Source organism: Girardinichthys multiradiatus, chromosome 1 (genome assembly GCF_021462225.1).
Source record: "Girardinichthys multiradiatus isolate DD_20200921_A chromosome 1, DD_fGirMul_XY1, whole genome shotgun sequence".
Taxonomy (NCBI): domain Eukaryota; kingdom Metazoa; phylum Chordata; class Actinopteri; order Cyprinodontiformes; family Goodeidae; genus Girardinichthys; species Girardinichthys multiradiatus.
Window position 1 is genome coordinate 38734005 of NC_061794.1, and position 13927 is coordinate 38747931.

The 13927-nt window shown below is 43.5% G+C and overlaps 1 protein-coding gene across 1 annotated transcript; it reads left to right on the forward strand.

Moving 5' to 3' along the window:
- Positions 1-1572: 1572 nt before the first annotated feature.
- nkain5 (sodium/potassium transporting ATPase interacting 5) lies at positions 1573-13692 on the forward strand. Its single transcript, XM_047364714.1, has 6 exons — positions 1573-1808; positions 2781-2918; positions 3009-3089; positions 4626-4823; positions 9279-9336; positions 12851-13692. Exons 1-6 carry the CDS (start codon positions 1755-1757, stop codon positions 12859-12861), a joined length of 540 nt encoding a protein of 179 aa, XP_047220670.1. The 5' UTR covers positions 1573-1754; the 3' UTR covers positions 12862-13692.
- The last annotated feature ends 235 nt before the right edge of the window (positions 13693-13927 follow it).

A 13927-nucleotide genomic window follows, 5' to 3' on the forward strand; every position in this document is an offset into this window, starting at 1 on the left:
TCCAGTAAATACTATTAATGCACCCCATGCACATTCAACTTGCAGAGGAAGCTCATTTCAGCTGCTTATTTCCATGATGCCGCCCTTTCTGTCATTTCTCCTAGGCTGGACCAGTAAATCAAAAGCTTTTCCTTATGACTCAGCACTTTCTTCATCACTATTATTATTCTAGCCTGGATTTACAAATAGGGGCTCTCTATCCTGACATCACTTGTAAAAGAACACACCAAGGTACTGCAACCACTTTGAGGCAAAAACGCAGTCCAAATCTTGAAGGAGTCCACCTTTTTGTTTTTGAACTAAAGGGTTGACCCTCACCCAGTTCCCACAGATATTTTACAAGGTTTACAGACAAGGATTAGTCAGGATGTTACAGATGAACAACTAAGACCTTTACATGAGAAACATGGAACTACGAGTTCCTAAAAGATGTCGGCTCCACACAGAACTGCAGGAGAAATGTTTAGGAAATTCTGTAGATAGGAAACATGCTTCATCGCATTTTGATGACAAAATCTTTCTAAACAACTTTAGTATAGAAAAGATAAAAAACCCGACATGGTCTGAATGGAAATCTTATAGTGGATGAAAAGTTTACCACATGCCATTAAGAGGATGCAATCATGTAGAAGAAAGTGCCTCTGGTCAGACAAGACCAAAATATAACTTTTTGGAAACTTTTTGCAAAATGTTAAACTAACATTGCACGTCACCCTGTACACACCATCGCCACAGTGAAATACAGTAGTGGCAGCATCATGCTGTGGGGTTGATGGTTAATAGGGAGATAGATGGAGCCAAATAGAGAGCACTTTTGGAAGAAAACCTGCTGGAGGCTACAAAAGACTTGAGACTGTGGCAGAGATTCACCTTCCAGCCAGAAGAGGACGCTAACAAACAGCTACTGTAGAGCAATGGATCAAAGTATGTCCATGTGTTAAAATGGCCAAGCTAAAATCTAGACCTAAATCTAGTAGCAAGACTTAAAAACATATGTTCAGAGATGATCTCAATCCAATCTGACTAAGGTGGAGTTGCACTGCAAACAAGAATGGGCAAATTTGTCTCTGAATGCAAGAGACAGACCCCAAAAGACCTACAGCTGATGGATCCACAAAGTATTGCTTTAGAAGGGCTAAATACAAATGCAAGCCACACTTTTCAGATTTTTATTTGTAAATTTTGTCTTTTTTCTTCCACTTCTGCATTATGGGTTGAAATGTGTTAGCCTGTCACCATTACTGGTCCCAGGTCAATTGAGGTTGTGAATAATAAGAAAAGGTTCAAGGGGTGTGAATATTTCTGCTAAGCAATATAAGTTATGCTAATCAAAATCTGACTGTTTTGTTGTTTTATGTGCTTTTCTTAGAGTGCACTGTCTGTTAACATAACTTGAAAGATGCTAATAAGAACATTTTATATGACACACACAAATTGATCTCTCATGAGCGTCAGCTGAGGCACGTGTCCAGTGTAATAGACATCCCAGCATGCTGCGGTTGATGTTCTGCTCCAGGGTTCCTCCTCAGCGTGGCATGAAGCAACCCTCATACATCTGCCTCCCCTCCCCCTTCTCCATGGTTCTCAGGCAGGGACAGCCTCCTGTGTTTTCCTCCAGAGGTTAAACTGCACGGTGTGCTTCTCCCGTACGTCTGGCTATGGATTTGCCACTGCAAGGCATTAGTGCTTGTGCCTGAGGAGAATTTAAAATCTGCTATTCTTCTCACAATTGTCACTGATCATAGCAGAGGACGATGGGGTGCTGCTCCGGACGATGCATGATGATCCTGCTTTGCTGTGTGCAATTGGTAAGATGTTTTCATATTTTGTGCTCCAACATGATCATGTCAGACCAGCTGTTGCTCATTTACTTTCATAAGAACTTCAGTTTTACCCAATAAAATGTTTGAAATGGTAAATTTTCCTATTTAATACCAAATATATTGCAAAGTTTGGCTTATCGGATCATGTAAAATCTTGACTCTTTAACAACAGGCAAAAGTCTTGGAGGAAATATTGAACCAAAAGCAACTTTATTACCCGCTGGATATGTTTAATTATGTTCCACAACAACATCTTCTGTTCACAATGTTACAGAGGCTGTTAGATCATGAATAAACTATACAAAAACCTTGTAAATAACAGATTTTGTATCATTAAATTAGTTAAATGACTTTATGAAATGCTGGTTGTTAAAGTACGATTATCAAATACTAATATCAAAAACACATTGGTTTGCATTTTTTGAACACGAATATTTATATTTTACAGAAAACTTTTATATTAATATTTAAATGTCACTGAAATAATGAAATTTTGGAGGCATTAGAGACAGATGTGAACAATATAAAACATTAAAATTCTGCAAATGAAAAAGGAAAGTTTTTGATGTGCTTTTATCACGTTGTGTGGGACTTATATGACTCTGAGGAGATAGTTATCAGATTTATTAAAACCTGTTACTTGTTTTGCATGCAATTGTTTCTTACCTGAAATGAACTTCTAATAATGGGATGTTGATAAGAAACAGACGCTGCTCAACACAATAAAGGGCTGCACCCATTTTGTCCCCCACACCCACCCCTCATCCCTGTTTCCCACCCTGCCCCCTTCCTCAAGGACCTCAGAGGACTCCACGCTGCACCCCCTACATGTTTTATTCCCTGTGGCCTTGTTGCCTTGACAACACACACAAAAGTGATGATGAGGAGCAGCAGTCACACATTTTGTTTTATTAAAGACTGCCTTGTCTCTGAACTCTGCTTCTGCTGACGACACAGATAACAGCAGTGGAGAGGCAGGTGTTCGACTTCCTGGGCTACCAGTGGGCTCCCATCATGGTCAACTTCTTCCACATCATCATGGTCATCCTGGGCCTGTTCGGGGCCGTCCAGTATCAATCACGTTACGTTGTTACGGTAAAGGGTTGAGCTTGTATCTCAGTTAGTGTGACTTGATGTCTTATATTTGAAAGATTAATCATTTATGCTGTGTTACTGGTTCCTCAGTACCTGCTGTGGATGTTTGTGTGGATTGGCTGGAATGTCTTTGTGAGCTGTGTCTACCTGGATTTGGGAGGCCTTTCAAAGGTAAGGCCCATGGTCATTTTGGTCAGATAATTAGAGATGCCTGCAGTCACTGGGGTCTCTAATCAACACAATGTTGAGCTTTGACAGTGTCACTAGCTCTTCTTAGGATTCACCATTGATAACAGGTGCAATAAAATGCCTTTAAAGTTAGTGTCTGTCATCAGATGCTAAATATTTATAAAACATATTTACTGATTTTGTGTCGTTATTGTTTTCACTTGAAAAAAAAACATATCTGTTTAGATTATTAACTAGCAGGTAAATCAAAATGCTATAGTAAACATGAAATAAATAAATCAAACAATACACTAAACATGATAAATAAGTTATGAGATGAAGCTTGCTATGTTGGAGTAATCTAACCGCCATGGGGTGTTGAGGGAGTTTGAATGTTCGGCACAGAGGTTTCTCCGGTAAGGCTTGAGAGATCTGTGAGGGATGATGAGGAGTTCAGAAAGGAGGTACCTGCATTGGAGGGTGAACAGGTTACGCTTATGCCAAGGTTCAGGTGATGGTGAAGACAGGAAACTGCCAGCTGGTTGTTGTCCAGACAAAGTAAATAGGAATCTTGGATCTAAATCCACAAAAATAGGAGACCTTTCTCCAGAAGTTGAAAATCCAAAACAGCAAAACAATGCTGAGAGCAAAGTCAGGCATCAACAAGAGTTATCCAAAGGTTCAGGTAAAACAACCACTGAAGGCAAACACTCTGGCAGCTGAAGTGCTGGCAGCCTCCTGCTTAAGTACACCTCCAAGCAATCAGCAGATTAGTCGCACCTGTCACCCAGCACACCTGAGAACTCCAGCACCATCTGAGAAGTGAACAAAGTAAACAAAAGAAAAACACACACACAAAAACTCCAGATCCTGACATTCTGAACAAAAAAATCAGAAACACCATCAGAAAACTTAACAAAGCAGACATTAAAAGAAAAGAACTAAATAAATCCTAATTTGGAGGAAAGTATGTAAACATGCAAGGAAAGGCTTTTCGAGTTTGTTAATCTGCTGGTCTGGTTTTGGTTTGACATTTAGCCATTGCAGAACAACAGGGTTGTTTTTTTTTTATGAGAATAATTTTAGGAAATACTTTTTGGTTGTTTTGTTTTAAAAGTGTAGCTTTGGTTTATTAAATTCTTTGATTTTCTTTCCGCTGTTTTGTTTGTTTAAACATAAAAGCCAAACCAGGGACCGGGTTCTTTCCCTGACCAAATACAAAATGATTAAAAATTAATCACAAATTCTACAGAAATGTATTTATTGGTTGATATATTGTGCAGTTAAACTATTTTAATTATACTACATTTTAATGGAACAACATTGGAGTTCTCAATATATATGAACATTTTTACAGTGACAAAAGTCCTTGTAACCTTTAGGTTGACACAAGATAAGACAAAGCAAACCCAATCTTTGAATAATGTCAGGGACCTGTGTTTCTCTCTGACCCATCATTTGCACATTTCTCATGAAGCATACATTAATTTAAGACTCTGAGAAGTTTGATCAACATGCTTCATGTTTTACCCCCTGCAGGACAGCCACATCCTCTCCCTGGGAGTGTCCTCACATTCCTCTTGGTGGAAGCACAACGGACCGGGATGTTACAGCCAGAGCCTTCCCTCTGACCGGTGGCAGGATAACCAGAACCCCAAGCTGACCACAGTGCTGAGCTGCTGGGTCAAATACCAGTACATAGAGGTTCTGCACTGCAGCATGCAGCTCCTTGTATCAGTGAGTCTGTGCCGTGTATCAGTGAATCTTGTGCATTAAATTGTTAAACATGTAAAACTTGGAGTAAAATTTCCTCTATTGGATCTTTAAATTCCAGATCAAAAGCATATTTATTTCTTGAATATGGATTATTGAGTCCTGACTCTCTTCACTAAATAATGAGAATACATGATAAACATCAACAAAATGCTTAAAGTTCACCATAAACAACATCCATCCATCTTCCATGCGGGGGAGCTGGTGTCTACCTCCATCAGTCTACGCCGGGCAGGAGGTGGGGTCCACCTGGACAGGTCACCAGTCCATCGCAGGACAACACAAAGGATTAACAACCATACACACACCCATTCACACGTAAGGGCAATTTAGAGACATCAACTAACCTAACAGTCATGTTTTTGGACTGTGGGAGGAAGCCAGAGTACCCGGAGAGACCCAAGACATGCTCAGGGAGAACACGCAAACTCCATGCAGAAAGACCCTCGGCCGGGAGTCGAACCCAGGAATTGCTACTTCACCACCATAACCACCGTGCAGCCCACCATAACCAACAAGTAAAGTAAAAACTACTCGTACTCGTCATCTTCCGCTTATCCGGGACGGGTCGCGGGGGCAGCAGACTCAGCAGAGACACCCAGACGTCCCTCTACCCAGACACCTCCTCAAGCTCCTCCGGGTGGAGCCAAAGGCGTTCCCAGGCCAGCCGAGAGACATAGTCCCCCCAGCATGTCCTGGGTTGTCCCCTGGGCATCCTCCCGGTGGGACGTGCCTGGAACACCTCCCGAGGAAGGTGTCCAGGAGGCATCCGGTACAGATGCCCAGGCCACCTCAACTGGCTCCTCTCGATGTGGAGCAGCAGCGGTTCTACTCCGAGCCCCTCCCGGATGGCCGAGTTCCTCACCCTATCTCTAAGGAGCTCCTCCCGGATGGCCGAGTTCCTCACCCTATCTCTAAGGGAGTGCCCGGCCACCCTACAGAGGAAGCTCATTTCAGCTGCTTGTATCCGGGATCTCGTTCTTTCGGTTATGACCCAAAGTTCATGGCCATAGGTGAGGGTAGGAACGTAGACCGACCGGTATATCGAGAGCTTCGCTTTCGGCTCATCTCTCTCCTCACCACAACGGACCGGCACAGTGCCCCCCATTACTGCGGCAGCCGCACCGATCCATCTATCGATCTCCCGCTCCATTCTTCCCTCACTCGTGAACAAGACCCCGAGATTCTTGAACTCCACCACTTGAGGCAGGAACTCCCCTCCAACCTGAAGCGGAAAAGCCATCCTTTTCCGGTCGAGAACCATGGCCTCGGACTTGGAGGAGCTGATCTTCATCCCAGCCGCATCACACTCGGCTGCGTACCGCCCCAGCGCATGCTGTAGGTCTTGGCTAGAGGGGGCCAGCAGGACCACGTTATCTGCAAAAAGAAGAGACGAAATTCACTGGTCCCCAAACCAGACCCCCTCCGGCCCTTGGCTGCGCCTAGAAATCCTGTCCATAAAAGTTATGAACAGGACCAGTGACAAAGGGCAGCCCTGCCGGAGTCCAACATGCACCGGGAACAGGTCCGACTTTGTGCTGGCAATGCGGACCAAACTCCTGCTCCGCTCGTACAGGGACCGGATGGCCCCTAATAAAGGGCCCCCGATTCCATATTCCTGGAGCACCCCCACAGGGCATCACAAGGGACACAGTCGAATGCTTTCTCCAGGTCCACAAAACACATGTGAATCGGTTGGGCAAACTCCCATGAACCCTCAAGTACCCTGTAGAGGGTATAGAGCTGGTCCGGTGTTCCACGGCCGGGACAAAAACCACACAGTTCCTCCTGAAGCCGGGGTTCGACTGTCGGCAGGACTCTACTCTCCAACACCCTGGGGTAGGCCTTACCAGGGAGGCTGAGGAGTGTGATCCCCCTGTAGTTGGAACACATCCTCCGGTCACCCTTCTTATTAAGGTCACCCTTCTTATGAAGGGGGACCACCACCCCAGTCTGCCAGTCCAGAGGCACTGTCCCCGACCGTCACGTAATGTTGAAGAGGCGTGTCAACCATGACAGCCCCACAACATCCAGAGACTCAGGGCGGATCTCATCCACCCCCGAAGCCCTGCCACCGCGGAACTTTTTCACCACCTCGGTGACTTCAGCCCGGGTGATGAAAGAGTCCAACCCCGAGTCCCCAGCCTCTGTTTCCACCAGGGAATGTGTGATGGCAGGATTGAGGAGATCCTCGAAGTATTCCTTCCACCGCCCGATAATGTCCTCAGTCGAGGTCAGCAGCCTCCCACCCCCACTGTAAACAGTGTTGGCGAAGCACTGCTTCCCCCTCCTGAGGCAGACTGTTTGCCAGAATTGCTTCGAGGCCAACCGGTAGTCCTTTTCCATGGCCTCACCGAACTCCTCCCAGGCCTGAGTTTTTGCCTCTGCCACAGCCCGGGCCACGGCACGCTTGGCCCCACGGTACCCGTCAGCCGCCTCAGGAGTCCCACAAGCCAACCACAGCCGATAGGACTCCTTCTTCAGCTTGACAGCATCCCTTACTGCTGGTGTCCACCACCAGGATCTGGGATTGCCGCCGCGACCACAAACCTTACGACCACAGCTACGGGCAGCAGCATCGACAGTAGATGCTGAGAACATGGTCCACTCGGACTCTATGTCTCCAACATCCCCCGGAACCTGGTCAAAGCTCTCCCGGAGGTGGGAGTTGAATACATCCCTGGCTCTGCCAGACGTTCCCAGCAGACCCTCACTATGCGCTTGGGCCTGCCAAGTCTGTCCGGCTTTCTCCTCCTCCAGCGGATCCAACTCACCACCAGGTGGTGATCAGTGGACAGCTCAGCCCCTCTCTTCACCCGAGTGTCCAAAACATGCGGCCAAAGGTTTGATGATACAACAACAAAGTCGATCATTGACCTCCTGCCTAGGGTGTCCTGGTGCCAAGTGCACTGATGGACAACCTTATGTTTGAACATGGTGTTCATTATGGACAATCCGTGACTAGCACAGAAGTCCAATAACAAAACACCGCTCGGATTCAGATCGGGGAGGCCATTCCTCCAGATCACGCCTCTCCAGGTGTCACTGTCGTTTCCCACGTGGGCGTTGAAGTCCCCCAGCAGAATAATGGAGTCCCCGGCAGGGGCACTATCCAGCACCCCCGACAGGGACACCAAGAAGGCCGGGTACTCCGCACTACCACTCGGCCTGTAGGCTGAAATGATAGTCAGAGACCTCTCCCCAACCCGAAGGTGCAGGGATGCGACCCTCTCATCCATTGGGGTAAACCCCAACACGAGACGGCTGAGCTGGGGGGCGACAAGCAAACCCACTCCAGCCCGCCGCCTCTCCCCGTGGGCCACTCCAGAGTAGAAGAGAGTCCAGCCCCTCTCGAGGAGATGGGTTCCAGAGCCCACACTGTGCGTGGAGGCGAGCCCGACTATTTCTAGTCGATATCTCTCGACCTCCCGCACAAGCTCAGGCTCCTTCCCCCCCAGCGAGGTGACATTCCACGTCCCTAGAGCCAGCCTAAGCATCCGGGGATTGGGTTGCCGAGGTCTCCACCTTCGTCAGCCGCCCAATCCTCTTTGCACCGATCCCTCCCTGCAGGTGGTGGGCACACTGGGGGATGGCCTCGCGTCTGTCGTTCGGGCTTTGCCCGGCCGGGTCTCGTGAAGAGCAACCCAGCCACCAGGCGCTCTCTGGCGAGTCCCAACCCCAGGACTGGCTCCAGGGTGGGACCCTGGCTCCGCCGTACCGGGCGACGTCACGTGCTTAAATGTACTAGTTCTCATGAAGGATTCTTGAACCGCTCTTTGTCTGACCCATCACCTAGAGCCTGTTTGCCATGGGAGACCCTACCAGGGGCATTTAAGCCCCAGACAACGTAGCCTCTAGGATCATTTGAGCACTCAAACCCCTCCATCACGTTAAGGTGGCGGTTCAAGGAAGGGAAGTAAAAACTATAAAAATCTAAATTCTAAATAATCAGAATAAAGCTGAAAAATATTTCAATTTAAAGGGAAATATAAAATGCAGTAATATGATGACAGACGGGAATATGAACAATTCAGGTTTTATCTTTAAATTAAATAGAGGCATCAGTGTAACATGCCAACCATCTGCAGGTAGACTGCTTTAAAATGTTGGCACATGGAAAAAAACACACTTGTTCACCCACCAACCATCTGCAAAATGTAAGCCTTTTATTACAACAACAATGCAAAAAGAAAAATAAACATTGCCACAAAAAAAACTAAATTTTCAGCTGGTATTTTTTTTATTACTTTCATATTTAAATAAGAAACCCAGCATTCACAAAGAAATTCAGCAAACGTTTATTCACCTGGGACATTGCAATGTTTTATTATTTACTTTTTACTGACTTAAAGATTAATTGTGACAAAAGAGTCAATTGTTTCTTAAATGTTTATTTTTATTTTTATGTCGTTCTCACAGCTCCTGGGAGTAGTTTATTCCTGCTATGTTGTCAGCATATTTTCAGAGGAAGAGAGCTGTAAGTATTTATTTACATTCAGTTAATCAGTAATTCACAGCTGGTTGTCACAATATGTTTCTGTTTCCTGATGTGTTTTTTTTTTTTTTCTTTTTACATGATGCTCTGTTAATCTTGTCTTGGGCTGACCTGCGTTTCCTTCATTTATTTGTTGTAATGTTCATTGTTCCCTGCCTTATTGAACAGTATGGTTATGGAGTAGTGAGGTCAGAGTTTAGATGTCAAACTTACTTAAACTTACTTACTATATTGGCCAATAAAGATGTATTGAAACATTCTTTGTTTCTTTGTGATTAACAAGCTTTTATACACCTAAATAAATACTTGTTAATCACAAGTCACAGGTATTTATTCAAATTCAGTTTTTTAATTGAATTGAATTGAATTTCAATTGAACTGAATGCACACTTTTGTGACTGAACTACTAGTTTGCAGGTCTGATTATGCTCTCTCTTATGTGGTTTTGCTTATTTTTTCCACATCTGCCCTCTTTTAAAGCTCATTTCCTTCATTAAATTCATCAGTGTCTCAGGCTCTGTCACTCTTTTAAGTACAGTGCCTCGCGGAAGTATTCGGCCCCCTTGAACTGGTCAACCTCTTGCCACATTTCAGGTTTGAAACATAAAGATATAAAATTCCAATTTTTTGTGAAGAATCAACAACAAGTGGGACACAATCGTGAAGTGGAATGAAATTTATTGGATGTGTCAAACTTGTTTAACAAATAAAAAACTGAAGAGTGGGGCGTGCAACATTATTCGGCCCCCTTGCGTTAATACTTTGTAGCGCCACCCTTTGCTGCAATTACAGCTGCAAGTCGCTTGGGGTTTGTTTCTATCAGTTTTGCACATCGAGAGACTGAAATTCTTGCCCATTCTTCCTTGCAAAACAGCTGGAGCTCAGTGAGGTTGGATGGAGAGCGTTCGTGAACAGCAGTCTTCAGCTCTTTCCACAGATTCTCGATTGGATTCAGGTCTGGACTTTGACTTGGCCATTCCAACACCTGGATACGTTTATTTGTGAACCATTCCATTGTAGATTTGGCTTTATGTTTTGGATCATTGTCTTGTTGGAAGATAAATCTCTGTCCCAGTCTCAGGTCTCTTGCAGACTCCAACAGGTTTTCTTCCAGAATGGTCCTGTATTTGGCCCCATCCATCTTCCCATCAATTTTGACCATCTTCCCTGTCCCTCCTGATGAAAAGCAGGCCCAAACCATGATGCTGCCTCCACCATGTTCGACAGTGGGGATGGTGTGTTCAGGGTGATGAGCTGTGTTGCTTTTACGTCAAACATATCGTTTTGCATTGTGGCCAAACAGTTTGATTTTGGTTTCATCTGACCAGAGCACCTTCTTCCACAGGTTTGGTGTGTCTCTCAGGTGGCTTGTGGCAAACTTTAAACAAGACTTTTTATGGATATCTTTGAGAAATGGCTTTCTTCTTGCCACTCTTCCATAAAGGCCAGATTTGTACAGTGTACGACTGATTGTTGTCCTATGGACAGACTCCCACCTCAGCTGTAGATCTCTGCAGTTCATCCAGAGTGATCATGGGCCTCTTGGCTGCATCTCTGATCAGTCTTCTCCTTGTTCCAGATGAAAGTTTAGAGGGACCGCCGGGTCTTGGTAGATTTGCAGTGGTCTGATACTCCTTTCATTTCAATATGATTGCTTGCACAGTGCTCCTTGGGATGTTTAAAGCTTGGGAAATCTTTTTGTATCCAAATCTGGCTTTAAACTTCTCCACAGCAGTATCCCGGACCTGCCTGGTCTGTTCCTTGGTCTTCATGATGCTCTCTGCACTTTGAACAGAACCCTGAGACTATCACAGAGCAGGTGAATTTATACGGAGACTTGATTACACACAGGTGGATTCTATTTATCATCATCAGTCATTTGGGACAACATTGGATCATTCAAAGATCCTCACTGAACTTCTGGAGTGAGTTTGCTGCACTGAAAGTAAAGGGGCCGAATAATATTGCAGGCCCCACTTTTCAGTTTTTTATTTGTTAAAAAAGTTTGACACATCCAATAAATTTCATTCCACTTCATGATTGTGTCCCACTTGTTGTTGATTCTCCACAAAAAATTGGAATTTTATATCTTTATGTTTCAAGCCTGAAATGTGGCAAAAGGTTGAAAAGTTCAAGGGGGCCAAATACTTTCACAAGGCACAGTATGTTCTCTTCATGAAAGTCAATACAGTCATCAACAACAACAAGACTTTGTAAAAAAACATTTACACCTCTTTACGTTTTTCACATTTTGCCAGGTTAAAACCACAAAATTCTATGTTTCTCTATGGGATAGACCAAAACAAAGTGGTGCATAATTGTGAAGTTGAAGGAAAAGGATATTTGGTTGTTAGAATAACCAGCAAATGAAAATCTTAAAAGTGTGGTGTACGTTTTTATTCAGCCTCCCTGGAGCAGTACTTTGTTGAACCACATGTTGAAGCAATTACAGCCACAACTCTTTGGGGTATATCTCCACCAGCTTTGCACACACAAAAATAGCTCATACTCCGTTAAATTAGATGGACCGATTCTAAACTAGATTTAGTCTAGACTTTGACTGGGCCATTCTAACATAAATATACTTTGATCTAACCATCCCAGTCTAGCTCTGTCTGTCTTTTAATGTCTCTAACAGGTTTTCTTTCACGATCACAACTTATTTATCTCCATCCGTCTTCCCATCAAATCTGACCTGCTTCCCAGATCTTGCTGAAGAAAAATCTTTGCTCGGCATGATACTACCACCACCAGGTTTCACCGTGGTGAATTCAGGGCAGCGTTGTGCAGTTTTAGTTAACCGTGCAACACAGTGTTTTGCCTGTAGGTCAGAAAGTTCACCTTTGGTCTCCTCTGACCAGAGCAAGCCTCCCTCATGTTTGCTGTGCCCGGCGGCTTTAAATTGATATTATTATGGTTTTCTTTCAACAATGGCTTTCTTCTTGCTACTCTTCCATGAAGGTCACATGTGAGTAGCACACAGGTAATAGCTGTCCTGTCAACAGATTCTCCCACTTGAACTGTTAATCTGCAGCTCCTCCAGAGTGGCAGAAGAACATTTGACTGATTTTTCTGTTTTCAGCTGAGCTCTTGGAATATTGTTCAATAACCTAACCTTTCTTTAAACTCCACAACTTTATATCTGACCCTTCTGGGGTGCTCCTTGTCCTTCATGGTGCTGTTTGTTGACTAATTTTCTTTAACTAACCTCTGAGAACTTCACAACTATATTCATACTGATTGTATATTTCTCAGAGGTGGATTCTCTTTACTAATTAGTAGACTTCTAACGGCTTGGAATTTTATTTAGGTTTATCAGGGGGTGAATACAAATGCACGCCGCAGTTTTTTTATTTATATTTGTGAAAATGTGCAAAGGTTCACATCTTTTGGTTTAATTAGGATTTTATGAGGCCCTGTGAGAGCCATCTGGTTTTACTTGTGCCAGCTTTGTCATCTCTAATGCACATTTCTTTGATAATTATTATTTTTCCAGATTACAAATGACTCCAAAGAATACCTGTTTAAAGGTGCTGAGAAGGGTCCTGGCAGAGGAGGACCTTTAAGACCCATTCATCACCATCATCATCTTGGATTTGATTCTGAAACTTATGCTAAACCCATTTAGGGCACACTGATCAAGAAGGGGACTTGCCAATGTGTGAATGACATAATCTCCCAGTTTAAGCATCACTCTGGGCCCTAATCTACATGTGTCTTGTCTGTAAAAGACTGTTTATTATACATTTAGGATAAACTAGATGAGAGAAAGCTTAATTTTTTTTCCAATGTTGACTGTAATGTACATTTGGTAGCACTACGTGATGCATTGACACGTTCATTGTAGATGGATCCTCACAGCAAATATTAAATCAATTCCTGGGTAAAAGAAACTCCGATGAATGACTTCTCTAAAAACACTGAGGTGCAGAAAAAGAAGGTTGATCTAAGCGAGCCAACTTTAAACTGGACATTTAGACATTTCATTTTTGTAGTACAAGACCTGCATCAACAACATATGATTATCAGTAAACAAATAAAATTAAATTAAACTTAAATTCCCTTTATTTTCATGTAGCCAGGTTGTAGAGAATGAGGTATAAAAATGATTATACGAATGAGTGAAAGTTGTATTGTTTGACTGGTCCAAAAATGTTCTGGTCAATTTGTCATGCACCAGCAGAATAATGTAAACTGTATAATGTTTTTGCATTATAAGTAACCTGTACTCAAAATGTGGGTTAGAATTAATTGAAGGGTTTGTCTTAATTGTGTTGTTCCATTTTGGATCAGTTCACCAAATGAACTCATGTGAAAAATTAAATTCAATGTGTCATATTTTTTGTGTTGTTGTTATTATTTTTAAAGGATTTGTTATTGTTTCCATTTGCTGATTTTGTTCTTTAACTGTTTTATGTGTCTTAAGAGAGACTAACTGTGAGTTACATTGCTGAAATCAGTAAAGTAAATCCAGTCTAGTCAACCAACCTGGAGTAAATGCTTTGCAAATGTGTTTTGAGTTATTATTTCTTTCAAGACCATCTTAGATTATGTACCAATGATCTAATAGATG

Excerpts from the sequence above, each read along its gene's own strand:
- nkain5 (XM_047364714.1), top strand. The coding sequence starts at position 1,755 with ATGGGGTGCTGCTCCGGACGATGCATGATGATCCTGCTTTGCTGTGTG. Across the intron at positions 1,809-2,780 it reads TGCTTTGCTGTGTGCAATTG|ATAACAGCAGTGGAGAGGCA; the intron begins GTAAGATGTTTT and ends CTGACGACACAG. Across the intron at positions 3,090-4,625 it reads ATTTGGGAGGCCTTTCAAAG|GACAGCCACATCCTCTCCCT; the intron begins GTAAGGCCCATG and ends TACCCCCTGCAG.